The sequence below is a fragment of the Rhinolophus sinicus genome, chromosome 3, assembly GCF_057876585.1.
Source record: "Rhinolophus sinicus isolate RSI-liver-muscle chromosome 3, RSI-T2T, whole genome shotgun sequence".
NCBI classification, from domain to species: domain Eukaryota; kingdom Metazoa; phylum Chordata; class Mammalia; order Chiroptera; family Rhinolophidae; genus Rhinolophus; species Rhinolophus sinicus.
The window spans coordinates 173,978,076-173,991,935 of NC_142503.1; the positions used below are offsets into that span (position 1 = coordinate 173,978,076).

Here is a 13,860-nt window from a genome sequence, read left to right on the forward strand (position 1 = left end):
ATGGAAAGGTAGTCACAATATGATGTTAATTTTTTTAAAGCAGCTTATTAAATAAAACATGCTTTAGAATTTGCTTAAAAGTTGTATAGAAAGACTAAAAGAATCTCCCCACCACACCCGCAAAAAATTCGAAGGTGATACTGGGTAGTAAGATTATAAATAATTTCTAGTTTCTGTATTTTGCTTATTTGTATCTTAGAAGTTCCCTACCACAAAAATCTGTTACTTGTTTAAGTAATAAAATTTAAGTGCTTAAACAAGATTCCACGGAAGTACAAATTATCTTTATCGCTACTGAACTATGCCCTGTTGGGTTCAATATGTGAACCAGAACGTCAGGAGAGAGGAGCCAGCCCACAGCTGAGTGTGGGCTGGAGCCTGGGGGTGAGGAAGAAATGACGTCTGGGGCAGTGTACGCACATAGAGGAAAACGGCACTGCCCTGGAGCAGCTCAGGGATGGTGGCAGACCTGGCGGGGGCCCAGGCTGGCCCGCTGGGCTCACCGAGACCATCCTGCCCTCGGAAGGCATGAAGGCGGGCCGGTTGCTGAGGCGCAGCTTGGTCTGCAGCGTGTTGAAGTTGATCTCTAGCTGGCACTTCTCCTGCACCTTGGGCGGCTTGTGCAGGCGCCGGTAGTCACGGAAGTCCTCCAGCTTCTGCTGCATGGCGTGCATGGTATTCTCGGGTACCCGGTTCTCCAGCCACGGGATGGTACGGCGGATCCACTCTAGCAGCTGGTGGGGGTGGGGTGGGGTGTAAAGATGCTGGGAGGGATGACAAGGGCCAGCTTCCCTCTTCCAACAGCCGGGAAGTGGCAGGGGGCGTCTCTCCTGACCACACACTCCTTCCCAACTACCACCCGAGGGCATGCCCAGGCCACGAGGCCAGGTCCCAGGGTGTTCCTTCTGAGAACCACAGGCTTCATGAAGCCTGGCCACTGGGGTACATCGACTCACAGCCAGCATCATTCAGCCTTCCTGCTCTGCTAGGGGAAGAACCAGACAGGGTGGGAAGAGGGCTCGACTAAGGCCTGAGTTCTAGTTCTATGTCTACCACCTGGCTGGGACTCAGTTTCCTCATTTATACCAGGGACAGGGTTAACAGTTGTTCCCTGAGGTCCTTGCCACCTGACCTTCTAGGATTCTAGAATGTGGTCTTTGATTCAAAAGATAAGCAGCTGGCTTTTGGGGACAGGCAAGAGACAGCCTGGATTGTTTTCCCCGATGAGGTGATGAAGGAGCGGAAGTGATGATAAGAATATTAGTCACCTGCAAGGTGCCAAGCATGGCACCCCACTAGCTCATCTGTGCAATCACAGGAACCCTATGGGGTTCAGTGCCGTGACCCTCCCCCAGGTTACAGAGGCGGTAACCATGGCACTATGAAGTTACGTGACTTGCCAAGGTGACCCAGATAGAATGGTAGAGCTGGGGTTAAACTCAGGCACTTGGGTTCCAGAACTTGGGTTTACTATGCTAGATGGCAGATCCACCAAGAGGCCAGGCTCAACTGCTCAGAAAGCTGAATTCTTTTAAGGAAGAAGCAGATGGAGGCTTAACCCAAATGTGGGCAATGGCAGCCAGCAAACCCAGCCCGGTCCCATCCTGTCCCCTGGGTGGGCCCAGCCCCCAAGCTAGCCTGAGCCAGCACTGAAATACCCCTGGTTCATGCCCTCTCAGAACCAGACATACTCCTTTTCTGGTTTACATGAAACTCACAGAACAGTACATCAGGCCTCTTAGATCCCTTGACTCAACTCGCACTTGATAAGTGATAAAACCAAGACCCAGAGAGGTGACGGGATTTCCCAGGCTCACTGTTGACGACAGACAAAGCCTGGAACTCAGCTCTCTGAAGCCCAGACACTGGCCCCTGACTCGCCTCTCTACTTTCTGGGAGGGCCAGAGCGGGACCAAAGCTGCCCCGGGTCACCTGTGCTGGGATCGTGGACGACACCCAGACTGGGACTATGCCCCAGGGACGGATTTGGAGGTACAGGTTCTGGGGCTCCCTTTCCTGTTGGGTGGGGTGACAGGGCCTTGCTGGGGCCAGGGGAACCCGGGGTACCCACATCGCTGGCCAGCTTCTCGTAGTCTTCCATGAGCTGCTCATTCTCCTGGTTGACGGCCAACACCTTACAGATACGATTGGCTGCTGTCTCCGCCTAGCAAAAAGACAGAGGGTCCCGGTCAGCCACCAGCAGCCGGGGCACCTGGTACTCACCTGCTCCAACAAAGCCCCCTCCCACCCCTGCAGCTCCGGATGGCTGGAAGGCAGCTTCCGAGGCTTTGAATTCACATCCTCCTCGCTCCTCCTCACCATCGTCTTTGCCAGCCCAGGCTAGGTCCCTTACATAAGTGGGGCCCAACAGAAGTCTTGGTGGCTGAACCAGACCCCTGGAGAAGGGCTTGAGTTTGAGACCTGACACACGTTGGGAAGAAACTAATCCAATGACTGATATAATCACAAGGTTCAGGTCAGGTGGCGAGTTGATTTCATGCCCACCCTGGAATTCCAAGTGGAAGCCCTGGGACTCCCACGGCTCAGGATCTCAGGCTGGGTTTGCCAGAATCTTGGAGATGTAGGAATTCAAATCTGGGAGTCTTGGAATAAGTGCTGACTGAGAAGCAGTGGGGCCTCTCAAGATCCCTGCAGAATCTCTCAAGGCTCCTGGCTCAAAATGTGAAGCGCGTTAGAGAAAACCGAGGAACCTGTTACTGCACAAACGGCAAGAATTAAGGATCAACCCAGCATGAGCAGGATGCCCCGAGAAGTCAGCACGGGCACCTCTGGGGAAGCGAAGCACACGTCATGCACTGAGAGCTGGGCACACAGACACCCAAGGCGGGCCTCAGCAGCCAGAAAAACTGAAAGAGGACTGAATGGTAACCAGATACAAAGGCCCAGAAACCCCAGGGAGATGCTGCCTTCTCCGGCCGGCTGTGGAGGGAACTGTGCACCTAAGGCCAGCAGGGGCCCAGTGTTCCTAAGCCACTTCACTCTGGTGTGTTTTTGTGCACATCCAAACCCAACTCCAAAGGAAGGGAACTCAAAGCATTTTGGGGGGTTCTGGGGTAGAAAGGAAGACAGATAATCCCTGTGAGAAGACAGGTACACATCTTGGGGCCCTAGAGAAGACTGACCCTGCAGATGACAAAGGATGACAAAGGCTCAAGGGGTAGAAAGATGGGACCTCACAACTGGTTAATGAACAAGACAAAATGGGTTTCAACTGCAGCAAGGCAGACTGAGGCTAGGCATAAGAAAGAACTACCTGAGAATGAGGAAGGAATTTGGATTGGGGAGGAATGACTAAGAAAATGTAAATGCTTTTTCCTTGCAGCACTTTTCAAATAGGACATACACCCACCAAACCACATGATTTGTGGGTGCCTGTGCTGGGAAGTATGTGTGTGCAGAATGAGATCATCATAAATATGCTCTTTTCAAGCTCAAAGTCAAGAGACTGTACCCACCAGGTTATGGTATCAGAGAGGGTGGGCCTCCAGCAGATGAACTATGGAAACGGCTGGAGGAGCTAAGGGCCCTCTGAGATGTAAACTTGAAGTCCCAGGTCTCACAAAACCGAGACAAGGAGTCACATCCTTAGACCCTCATCCTCTGCCCCCCAACTCAACTCTGTGCCAGCAATGGCATGGCCACTTCACACAGAACTCCTGGGTGATCGTCCTTCCTTTGGAGAAACAAGTAACCACGGGGAATCCCAAGAGGTGACAAGCAGGGAAATTCCTTCCTGGAGCCTGTCCCAGAAGATGTGGGGCCCCGGAAAAAACAGGGTCATGAGAACCAGGCCGAAGTGTCCCACGAGGCGGCTGAAGTCATTGGGGCCACTTGAAGGCCAGGACAGGGGACGCAAGGGAGGCCAACGCAGTACTCGGTGCTGACATTTATGGAAGAGCGTGGGGTGGCTGCAAAGACCCCTGCCCAACGTGCTGACCAAGAGGGTATGAATCAGTGGGCAAGGTGGCCACGGTGACAGGCAAGCAGCGGCCACTGTAGTGGGTCACAGGTAAAGCTCCCTCCTTAACCTTGTTCTCCTCCTGCTTCGTCTTGAAATCCTGGGCTCAGGAGTCATGAACTTTGATTTGTGTATCAATTTATCAGATTGGTGGACTGACTGACGCCTGTATTCATAGCATTTTAGGGCATACGTCCTATGGGTCTGAGGGGTCTTGCCCATCCCTCAGAGCCTGTTGGCTGTTCCAGGGTCAAAGGGGGTCCTTTTGGACGAAGTCTGAGGGAGTTACCGCATGGGCTTCCTGGGGACTTTTCATAAAGACCAACCTCTTTCCCAAGCCCAGCCTCTCAGCCTGCCCTCTCCCCGGCTGGCCTCGCCAGGAGAGACTAAGAAAACTGATCATTATAACCAAAACATCTGTCTTTGGAAATAAAGCATGGCCATCATGGAACAAAAGAGGGCTTTCTTTAGAAAAGGCAACGGCCTATCTGCAAACTCCATCAGGGTTGCCTCCTCCTCGAGGGACAGCCAGCTCCCACCACTTCCAGGAAGCAGGATCCTGGAATCCAGACTTGGCTGAGAAAAACCATAGGCAGAGTCCTCAGCACCTTGACCCTTGCTCTCACTGCTCACCTCCCTCCCACAGGCAGGCAGACGCCCCCTGCAGAAGCCTGCGAGGTGATGAGTTACCCTGGCTTCCACATCAGTCCCTTTACAGAAAAGGGTTCAGTCACCCACCAACCCCAGCCCAGGAGGCAGCGAGATCAGCCTTGGAAGGACAAGCTCGTTAAGGCCTCCAGGACATAACCCTGGAGTGGAAGGCAGACAAGACTCCTGAGGGTGGGACATGGACCAACCCCTATCAGCCCAATTGCCTGGCTTTTAAGCTTTTTCTCTCGTGGCTACCGGAACCCCAGGCCCTATGGGAGATTTAGGAGAGAGGCACCCAGCACCACCCAGTCATAAAGAGATGGCTTTAGATCAGAAGCTCAAAGGAGAGATTTGTTCTATGGGAGGAAACATTCATTCCCCGAGAGGAACTCAGAAATTGAAACAACTTCAGAGTCCTGGCTTCAGGCTATTCCTACAAGACGAGATGGGCGGCTCTGGAACCCAAAAAGCAGAGCCAGGACGCCCAGCTCCTTCTGATGGCGATAGAATTCGCATGAGGTAAGGGATGTAAGGACAGATTACAAGGGGCTGAGAAAGTATTTTACAGAAAAAGGCAAACTGATTACTTCCAAGTGCCAAAGGAAAAGACTTGTAAAATTTGTGTTCACCTTTCCTTGGTTTCTATTTCCATGACCTACTTTAAGTTGTACTATTTTACAACCTAACACAGAACAATATGTTTGGTTTTAGTGTTATTTTAAAAAAGCATGGACTGTTATTTCTGAAATACTTAGATTCCCAAATGAAACTCTCAGCTATCCCAAGCTAATATCGGCATCACATTAGCTGACACAGGGAGAGTCTGGAGAGGAGCCATCCTCAAGGTGACATCAAACATCCAAAATGTGGCCAAATGACACACCATGGCTCTGCCACCCACAACCCACAAATTCACTTGAATGCCACAAAGACCTCATCGATATTTTCAGTCAAAAATTTCCGAAATCTAACTAGAATCACCTATTTCCTTCCTCCCAAGTCACCACCCAGCCTTGGTGTCCCTTCCAGTGAGGATCACCCCCACCCCCGACCAATGGGGCTGACCACATGGCAGCTCAGCTCTGTCCCCTGCTGCTGTATCTGGTTCCTGCCAGTACTCCCTGCCCCAGGCACTGGGATGAGACCCAGCTAGCACTGACTTGCTCTCCTCCTGCAGGCAGTCCTCTGTCACAAGCAGTGACCATAGTCTGCCACAGCACTGGCTGCCCTTCCCAGGCCTCCCTGAGCCTTTCACTAGCGGGCCCCTATTCAACCCTTAAGACCCTCAAGCTGTAGTGTTTCCTACTCAAGAAAGCCTGGAGTCCTGCAGCCCTGTGGTCTGCCCTCCCCTGCTCAGCAGAGCAGAGCATTGGCTAGACAGCAGCCATAGAATTCTTTGCTTAAGGGTTTTCCCAGATGGACCACGAAGTCCGTGAGGACAGGGACAGGGTTTCTTTCCCTTAGAAGATTCACAAAAGTGACTGACAGGCAATTGGAGAATGTAAACAGCACCATGTCCTGCTAAAAGCATCCAGAAACACCCACAGCAGAGCCAGTTCATGCCTTCAAGGGTTGTTTCTCAGAAACAGTTCCCAATAGACCGTGACCATGAACTTTAAAGCTTTACAAATTGCATCAACAAAATTTGGTTGCTCTCTGCCCATTCTAAATCCCTATAGGGGAAGAGGAGGGGAGAGGAGAGCTGAGAAAGAACTGGAACCAAAACCAATGGGTCAAACAAAAGTCAGTCCTTATCTGACTAGGAAAATCAATCACGCACACTTGAGTGCCACTGGCCTGTGTGGGTACACGTACTGCTACACAGGCACACACACGTGTACATATACGTGCATGCATGCATGCATTTCTACTTCCACTGTTTAAGGCTTGACAAGAGAAAGACAGTTGCAGGGGACAGAGGGCCCTGGGCATGGGTTTCAGAAGACTTCCTCTCATTGGCTCCAAACATAGAGATAGTTAAGACAAGAAGAATGTGTGAGTCTGAAAGAACCCTCCTTCTTCCACCGGAGAGGGAGAAGATTCCACTCCCACTGGCCTGCTTAGCTGTAAGGAGTTGCCTGAATCCTTAGAAGTGATTAGGGGCAACTCTGGGTGAGGCCCCTGAGCCAGGACGTGAGAAGAACACCCACCTTCCCTCCCCTCCCCCTAACTGACTGGTGACCTTGTCCTCAGATGTGGACAAAAGGAGCATGAAATGGTTGCAACAGGGATGAGTGAGAGGGAAGAGGGCATGGGGGGAGGTGGTATGAGATTTGGGGGGCAGAAAAGCAGGCTGCTACACACGCACACACACATGCATGCACGCGCACACACACTCCCTTCCGAGCATTGTCATCAGCCAGGACACAGGGAAAGCTTCAGAGTCAGGGAAGGCCAGTGTCATCAGGCATGAAGCCCAGGACAGAACCCCTGAAGGAGAAGAGAAATAGGAAGGAGAGTTGGAAAGAGAGGAAACCACAGCAGAGAGCTCAGCCGAGCCATGGACATTGGCAAGCGGACCATCTATGGTTATCAGGCTGGGAGCCCACCGAGGCAAGTAGATGGTGCTGCTCACATCCTGGCGAAAAGGTGGGTGTAAGAGGGGCCAGAAGAAGTTGATAAGAGAGAGCAGCAGCAGAGGTGGGACAAAGAGAAAGAAGAAGCAAGGGGCAGGCCAGAGAAGAGGTTGAAAGGGTCTGAAAGAAGCTGGGTATCCTGGGAGGGCCGGGACACCTATAAGGGGGCCTCCAGGTCGGGCTGCTCTATCTCAGTCAGTGCCAATGAGGCCTGGAAGGAAGGTGAAGAAGGCCTTGAGTGCCCATCCAGGCCAGGAATAGGGCTGCCACTAGCCCACAGGGTGCCTTTGTGTAATTTTTTAAAGGCACCTCTTCCTCAAGGCACTTCTGCTGAAAAGTTGTCATACTGATTATGTTAGAAGACATTTTTACTGCCATCTGCAGGGTTTTAGTAATAAATATTCAAATCTTCATTGTCTGTGGTGCACACAGGGCACCCTTGTATAGTGTGCAACCTGCACCACTGTCCATGGCGGGACTGGTTGGAAGGATGAGACAGGGCTCTGAGCCTCCCACCTGAACACCAAGCAGAAGGCAGGACTTCTCCCTGCCCTAGCTACTGGGTTATTTGAGAGGATGGTCTTGCTTAAGCAGAAAGGAGGAAGAGAAAGAAGTGAAGGAGGCTGGATATTTATGGGAATAGTGAGGAAGCATAGCCACGAGCTCTGCTGCTTGGGATAAAGGCTCTCGACTCAGGGTCCAGGGAAATAGCTGAGACCGCAAGCCTCTTTCCCGTTTGTGATATCCACTATGCCCCTGGTGTAGGGACAGGGACGCTGGGGTTCTTGGGCACCTTCAAGCATCCTGTCTTCTTGCGAGAGGAAAAGGGGTATCTCTGGTCCCTGCTCTCATTCCAGGGCCTGCAGCCCCCAGATTGCTGCTGGAGTATCCAGGGAGGATGCAGAGATGGGCAGAGGGTGGCAGGGAGAGTGGGCGAGGCTGAGGGAAAGCTCACCTTCTGCGTACCCGAGAAGGCGTGGCAGTGACATGAAACATTAGGTCACATGGCCTTCCCATCCGGCCTTAGCGTGCCTACACATCTGCACAGAGAAGGAGAAGAGGTTGAGAGGAGAAAGTAGGCAGCAGCGGCACAGAATAAACCAAAACAGCCACAGTGGACAGAGCGAACACAAGATGGACAGACAGAAATGAGGAAATGGGCAGAAAGAGGAAAAATGAGATGGTGGGAGGAGAAATGGGGTGGGGTAGGAGAGAGCACAGTCTGAGACAAGGAAGGAGAGAGCGCATCAGGGGCAGGCTGGGCAGGGGGAGAGCGGTGAGGGGAGCACGCCCATCATGCATTTCAAGACAGGGCACCCAGACGTCATGCCGAGGGTGGGAAATTTGCCTGCGCACATGACAGGTCCACAGCCCAAAGCTATGAAGGCCATGCCTGTGGCCCTGTGTTCATGAACAACCTGGATGTTGTGCTTCTGGGGTCCTGCCTGTGAGGGGAACCTGGCAGGGGCTTCTGCTGCCTGAGCTAAGCTTGGTAAGGGAAACCATTCAAATCTTCCAGGTCTGCAGTGTGAACGATAGACACCCCTGAGTTGTGATACCCTTGTATAGTGTGGAACAGACAGAATTGGACTTTAACCTCAGGCCTCCCTGAGCAAAACTGGGCCTGGACCCTTGAAGGGGCTCACAGCTGCCCACCCCCTCCCTTCTTCCTTCGAAGGGGTTGTGCTTATGTCTAGGAATACAGAGTGCAGAGTGACCCCACGTGGGGATCCCAGGCAGGATATAGGAGAAGACACCAAAGCCACCAAAGAGGCAGTGCACAGATTTGCTAACTCATGTCCATGAGCAGGAGAAATCTGGGGGCTTCATGATACCTTTGCAAAATAGGTCAGTGAAGATAGGAGCTACCTCCCCGATCAGCCTCCCTAGAGGAAGCCCTGCAGCTCTGATAAAGCCTAAAGCGCCAGCGGAGGTGGGCACACAGGGGCCGCTGCCCACTGTGCCTTCCAGAGCCACCCCTGGCTCATTTCACCAATGCAGCCCTTCCTGCTTAAGACAGTGGTCTGGGTCTCTGACGGTGAGCTCTTGGCCGATTTTCTCAGAGACAGTAGAGGAAGATGAGAGAAAGAGCAGAGGTGCAGGGTAGGAAAGGAGTTGGGTAAGCACAACATGCCACATTGGCACCAGGGGCTAACTCTACCAAAGAGACAGACCATCCAGACCCTGTCGCCAGGGAGAGGCGGGGGTGGGCGGGAGGGCATGGTTTGGGGTCCGGCATGAGGTGTGCTGGGCAAGGAAGGAGCAGGGGCTTCCAGTACCTTCTGGGCTCCAGAGAAGGCATGGTAGAAGCTAGACACGTAAGTCATGATGGCTTTCTCATCCGGTCGGGCAGTCCCAACGATGTCTGTCAAGAAAAATCTGGAGTTAAAGCCAGCTGGTGCACACATGAAATACCTCCTGACGTGATGCTCGCAGAACCTCCAAGTCTTCTTGCCAAAATGCTGCGCCTGAATCTTAACCAGCTTCTGGCATCAACTTCCCCTGACGGGAATATGAGAGGCAGAGGAAAGAGTGAAATGGGGCCCCAAGGAAGCAGACAAACCCAGAACAAGACACATTCCATGGGACAGCTGGCCCAGTTTCCGCAACAAGTTCAATGGCAGGAATAAAAGGGGTCGAGGGAGGAAAAAGTGCTACAGATTAGAAAAGACAAGAAAAATAACAACTAAATGCCAGGTGCAGACCTTGTTTGCATCATGATTAAAACCAACTAACTCTAAAAAGAAACAACTGGGGAAATTTAATATGAACTGGGTAGTGGATGTATCAAGGAATTACCGTCAATTTGCAAGGTGGAAATATTGCTTTATGGTTGTCTAAGAAAATATCCCTATTTTAAAGGTATATAGTCTGAAGTATGTAGCAGTGAGAGGCTGTGATATCTGGGATTTGCTTTAAAATATTTCAACAAAAAACAAAACAAAAAAGGGGTATTGTAATAGCTATGTATGGTGTCAGATGGGTAGTAGACTTGTTGGGTTGTCAATTTGTGAGGTGTGCAAATGTCTAATCACTATGTTGTTTTGCACACCTGAAACTAATAATAAAAAAAGGGGAAAGACAAAAAGTGGGACAAAAATCTCAGTAACTGTTATATCTGGATGACGGGTATTATACTTTTGTCTCTACTTTTGTGTGTTTGAAAATGGCCTTGCACACAGACAGCTACTGTTACAAACTATCACCTCTCCCATCTAGTCTCTGAAGGGTCCATTCATCTTTCCAGAAAGTCTTTTGCTTTTGTAAAAGAGCCAGTTCTTCCCCTCCCCTTCTCTTACGAAGCTAGGTGTGTATCTACACCCCAAATTCTAACCACTCCCCGAGGTCACTCATCACTGTAAACTCCCCTGTGTACGTATGACACACATGTTAATAAACTTCTGTTTGCTTTTCTCTTGTTCATCTGTTTTTTGTCAGCCTAATCTGCAGGGCCCCAGCTGGAAAACCAAGGAGGGCAGGGGAAAAAGATGTTTGCCCTTACCGTACAACAACAAAGGAACACCATGCTCCACCCCAGCACCTGTTACCAACTCCAAGACAAAGACAAGAACCACCCTCAAGCAGCTATGCAGAAACAGCCCCCCAGTCCTTTCAGCACCAGCTATCACCTCTCCCTCCAAAACTCAGGGAACTGTGGAATCCCTTACAGACAGTTGGATCCCCAAGGCTCCACCAATGGGATCCCAGAGCCCAGGTCTTCTCCCTTCCCGCTCCAGGCTGCTGGGACCCACCCTTCTTGGCTACTGGGTGGCAGATGGGGGAAGAGCGGGAGGCCCAAAAGGAAAGCGCCTTTACCTTCAGCATCCAACATCTTGGGGATGTCCAGGTATTTCTCTGCCACATCAAAGGCCGTGTTCAAATTTGTGAGTGGGTCATCCTAGGGAACAGGAGGAAAGGGTTGTTAGTGAGAGGTATGACAAGTCACTGGCTACCCCCAGCTGGGTGATCACCAATTCTTGGTGTCAGAGAGGACTACTACAGCCCCTCTCATGTTAGGTCCTCAGGAGCCAGCTCTGGGAGTAGAAAGCTGGCCTCACTGCAAGAAGGGCTGGTTGGCTGGGGGTTTAAAAAGCCATCTTGCCTCCTCAAGCCTCAGTTTCTTTGTCAGAGAAATGGGGTGAAGAATACCAGCCTACAGCCCAAGAAAGAATTGCTAAGAAATGCGTGTGAGAACAGGACACTGGCCAGGGTGCTGTCAGTCTTGGCTTCTGGTTTCAGCTCTATCCTCAGTCAGTGGGACTGGTAAGTAATCTGACATCAGTTTCCTCATCTGTTAATCAAGAGTTGGCCTAGGAGCTCTCCAGCCCCTTTGGTGCTCACATTCCGTGAAATTTTGGGGCTCCACAGCCTTCTGACTATTCTGATTTCTGCTACTTTCTCAAGAAAACTTATTGAGGATTGGTGAGGATGTGAAGAAACTGGAACCCTTATGAACTGTTGGTGGGCTTGTTAAAATGGCGTAGCCGCTGTGGAAAATAGTACAGAAGTTCCTCAAAAAGCTAAACATAGAATTATCATATGGCTCAGTTTTGCAAAATGAAAAGAGTTCTGGAGATGGATGGTGGTGATGGTTGCCCACCACTGCAAATGTACTTACTGCCACTGACCTGTACGTTTAAAAATGGCTAAAATGGTACAATTTTATGTTATGCGTACTTCACCACAATTTAAACAAAAAAAAATTTTTTAACATGGAAAAAAAAGTCACAACTTAGTGGGGGGAGCTCCTTGCTGGACTTTCCACTCTATTCTTGGCTCCCCAAACTAACCTAAAGCAAGCTGGTCTCGTCAGCCCAGGACTGAGTTTCTCCATTTGCTAAGGTGAGAATCGCAGACTACCAAAAGATAAATAACATTCATCTGGGATGCTTTCAGGAAGAAATTGCTCAAATAGAGAAGGTGGAGTCCTTCTAGGAAAGTTTCCAACAGCTTCCAGAATAAAAAACACTGCCAAATAGGAAAGGTCATTTCCATCCCAGACCCTGAGCAGTCCTCAAGCCCCAGCTACATCATACCCACCTGCCCCACGTGATGCCCAGGCCCCCACGCCCACCTCAGGCTGGTGTGCAAAGGAAGAACTTCCCAGGCAGAGCCCCGCGGCTCTCCCCTGTGTCCTGGCACCCTGTGCTTTCTGGAAAGTACCCACAGTTCAGTGGGACCAGGTCTGGGCTAGGTTTTGGGCTGCATTTTATTGATGCTATTGAATTAAAGAAATGGGGAGACAGACACATTGAAACAGGGAGAAACGAAAAAACACAGAGAAGGAAGGAGGGTGGGGAGAGAGCTGGCCGGGTATCAGACAAAGGCCCCTAGACTCTCAACTCCCATGTGGCAGAGGAGCCTGGAGTCTGTGGAATGGGGGGAGGGACTGGAGAGCCAGTCAGTAGGGGCCCCACTTTATATGGGGGTGGGGAACAGCCGTAGATAACTGGCAGCTGCCACCCCAGCACACCCACACAGGGACACAGACACAGGCACACCTGTCACCAAAGCGCTTCAGCAGAACAGTTAAGGGAGATGTGACAATGCCTTTAAAAAGAAAAAGTCGCCACCTCTGGCATTTCTGGCCCTTGTCCTGCTTGATTTGGCTACAAAACTTTCAGGTGGTTAGGGGGTTCTCACACTAATTTTTTTCTCTGCACAGCAGCTGAATTAAGAGAGCTGGGGCCCTCTCACCCCAAGAGACTAGCTTGGGAAGGGCTGCCCCCATCCATACACACCTGCACATGAGCAGGGCCAGGCAGTAGCCTCCTCTCCTTCAGAAGGTAGGCCCTTCCCGGGGGGCAGAGGCCTCAGGATTCTGGCCCAGCTTAGGGTGACAGGAGGGGATGGGAATCTGCTCCTTTCCTCCCTCACAAACGCTTTTTGGCGGTTCATTTCCCCACACCCTGGAAACAGAGGGCCTGATGCCACCACGAGTTGTTACAGCAGCTCCCACACTGGGAATATCAAGGCTCACTTGGCCACTGAAAAGCAGCAGAGGTCCTTTGTAGGGGCACAGGCAAGGTGGAGGTCTTCACTGAACACTGTGCTCTCTAAGTATCAAGGTCAAGTGGAGCTGCCTTGCCAAGAGATTCGAGCAGACAGGCAACATTCCAACCCGAGCTCTAAATCATCAACTAGGGGGGCATAAGGAGGGGTTCAAGGGTGGCTTCTCCCAAGATGCCCATGCCATGTGGCCAAGGCACAGGATGCGCTGAGAGGGAAGATGGGGTGAGTACAGCCTCCAGGGTCTAGGCCAGCGTCCTTTAACCAGCCCGGACACCACGAACCACCACAAGGCTAGGAACACAGCTCCCCACTCCTGGTCTGCTGCTCAAGACACATGCATTCAAGAAAAATCCCCCCACAGCCGCATGCCAAAGCATAAATGAAATCAAGCAGCAGCAAAAGAAAATCCTGCATCCAAACTTCAGCAACAAGGGAAACCAAATCCATGGTGGGAACCTGCCCAGGACTGCACAGTGAGTCTCAGACAAGGCTAGAATAAATGCCTCTAAGAATATGCAATACTCTAAATTAGGAAAGTAATATATCCTCCTTACAAAACCCAGAAAATTATTCCACCACCCTAACAAAATTGCTGCAGTGGTTCCATATGTTCCTGGTGGGCTGTGCGTGTGGGCAAGTACA

The 13,860-nt window shown here is 51.2% G+C and overlaps 1 protein-coding gene across 3 annotated transcripts in view; it reads right to left on the minus strand.

The window, feature by feature from the left end:
• Nucleotides 1-13,860, minus strand: part of ACTN1 (actinin alpha 1) — an 88,882-nt gene that overhangs the window by 13,814 nt on the left and 61,208 nt on the right. For all 3 annotated transcript variants that reach the window (XM_019733476.3, XM_019733477.3, XM_019733475.3), the window contains exons 7-10: nucleotides 11,023-11,104; nucleotides 9,486-9,571; nucleotides 2,072-2,164; nucleotides 504-734 (exon numbers count right to left, since the gene is read on the minus strand). In XM_019733476.3, the coding sequence (XP_019589035.1) occupies nucleotides 504-734; nucleotides 2,072-2,164; nucleotides 9,486-9,571; nucleotides 11,023-11,104 (492 nt within the window). The remainder of the gene's footprint in view (nucleotides 1-503; nucleotides 735-2,071; nucleotides 2,165-9,485; nucleotides 9,572-11,022; nucleotides 11,105-13,860) is intronic.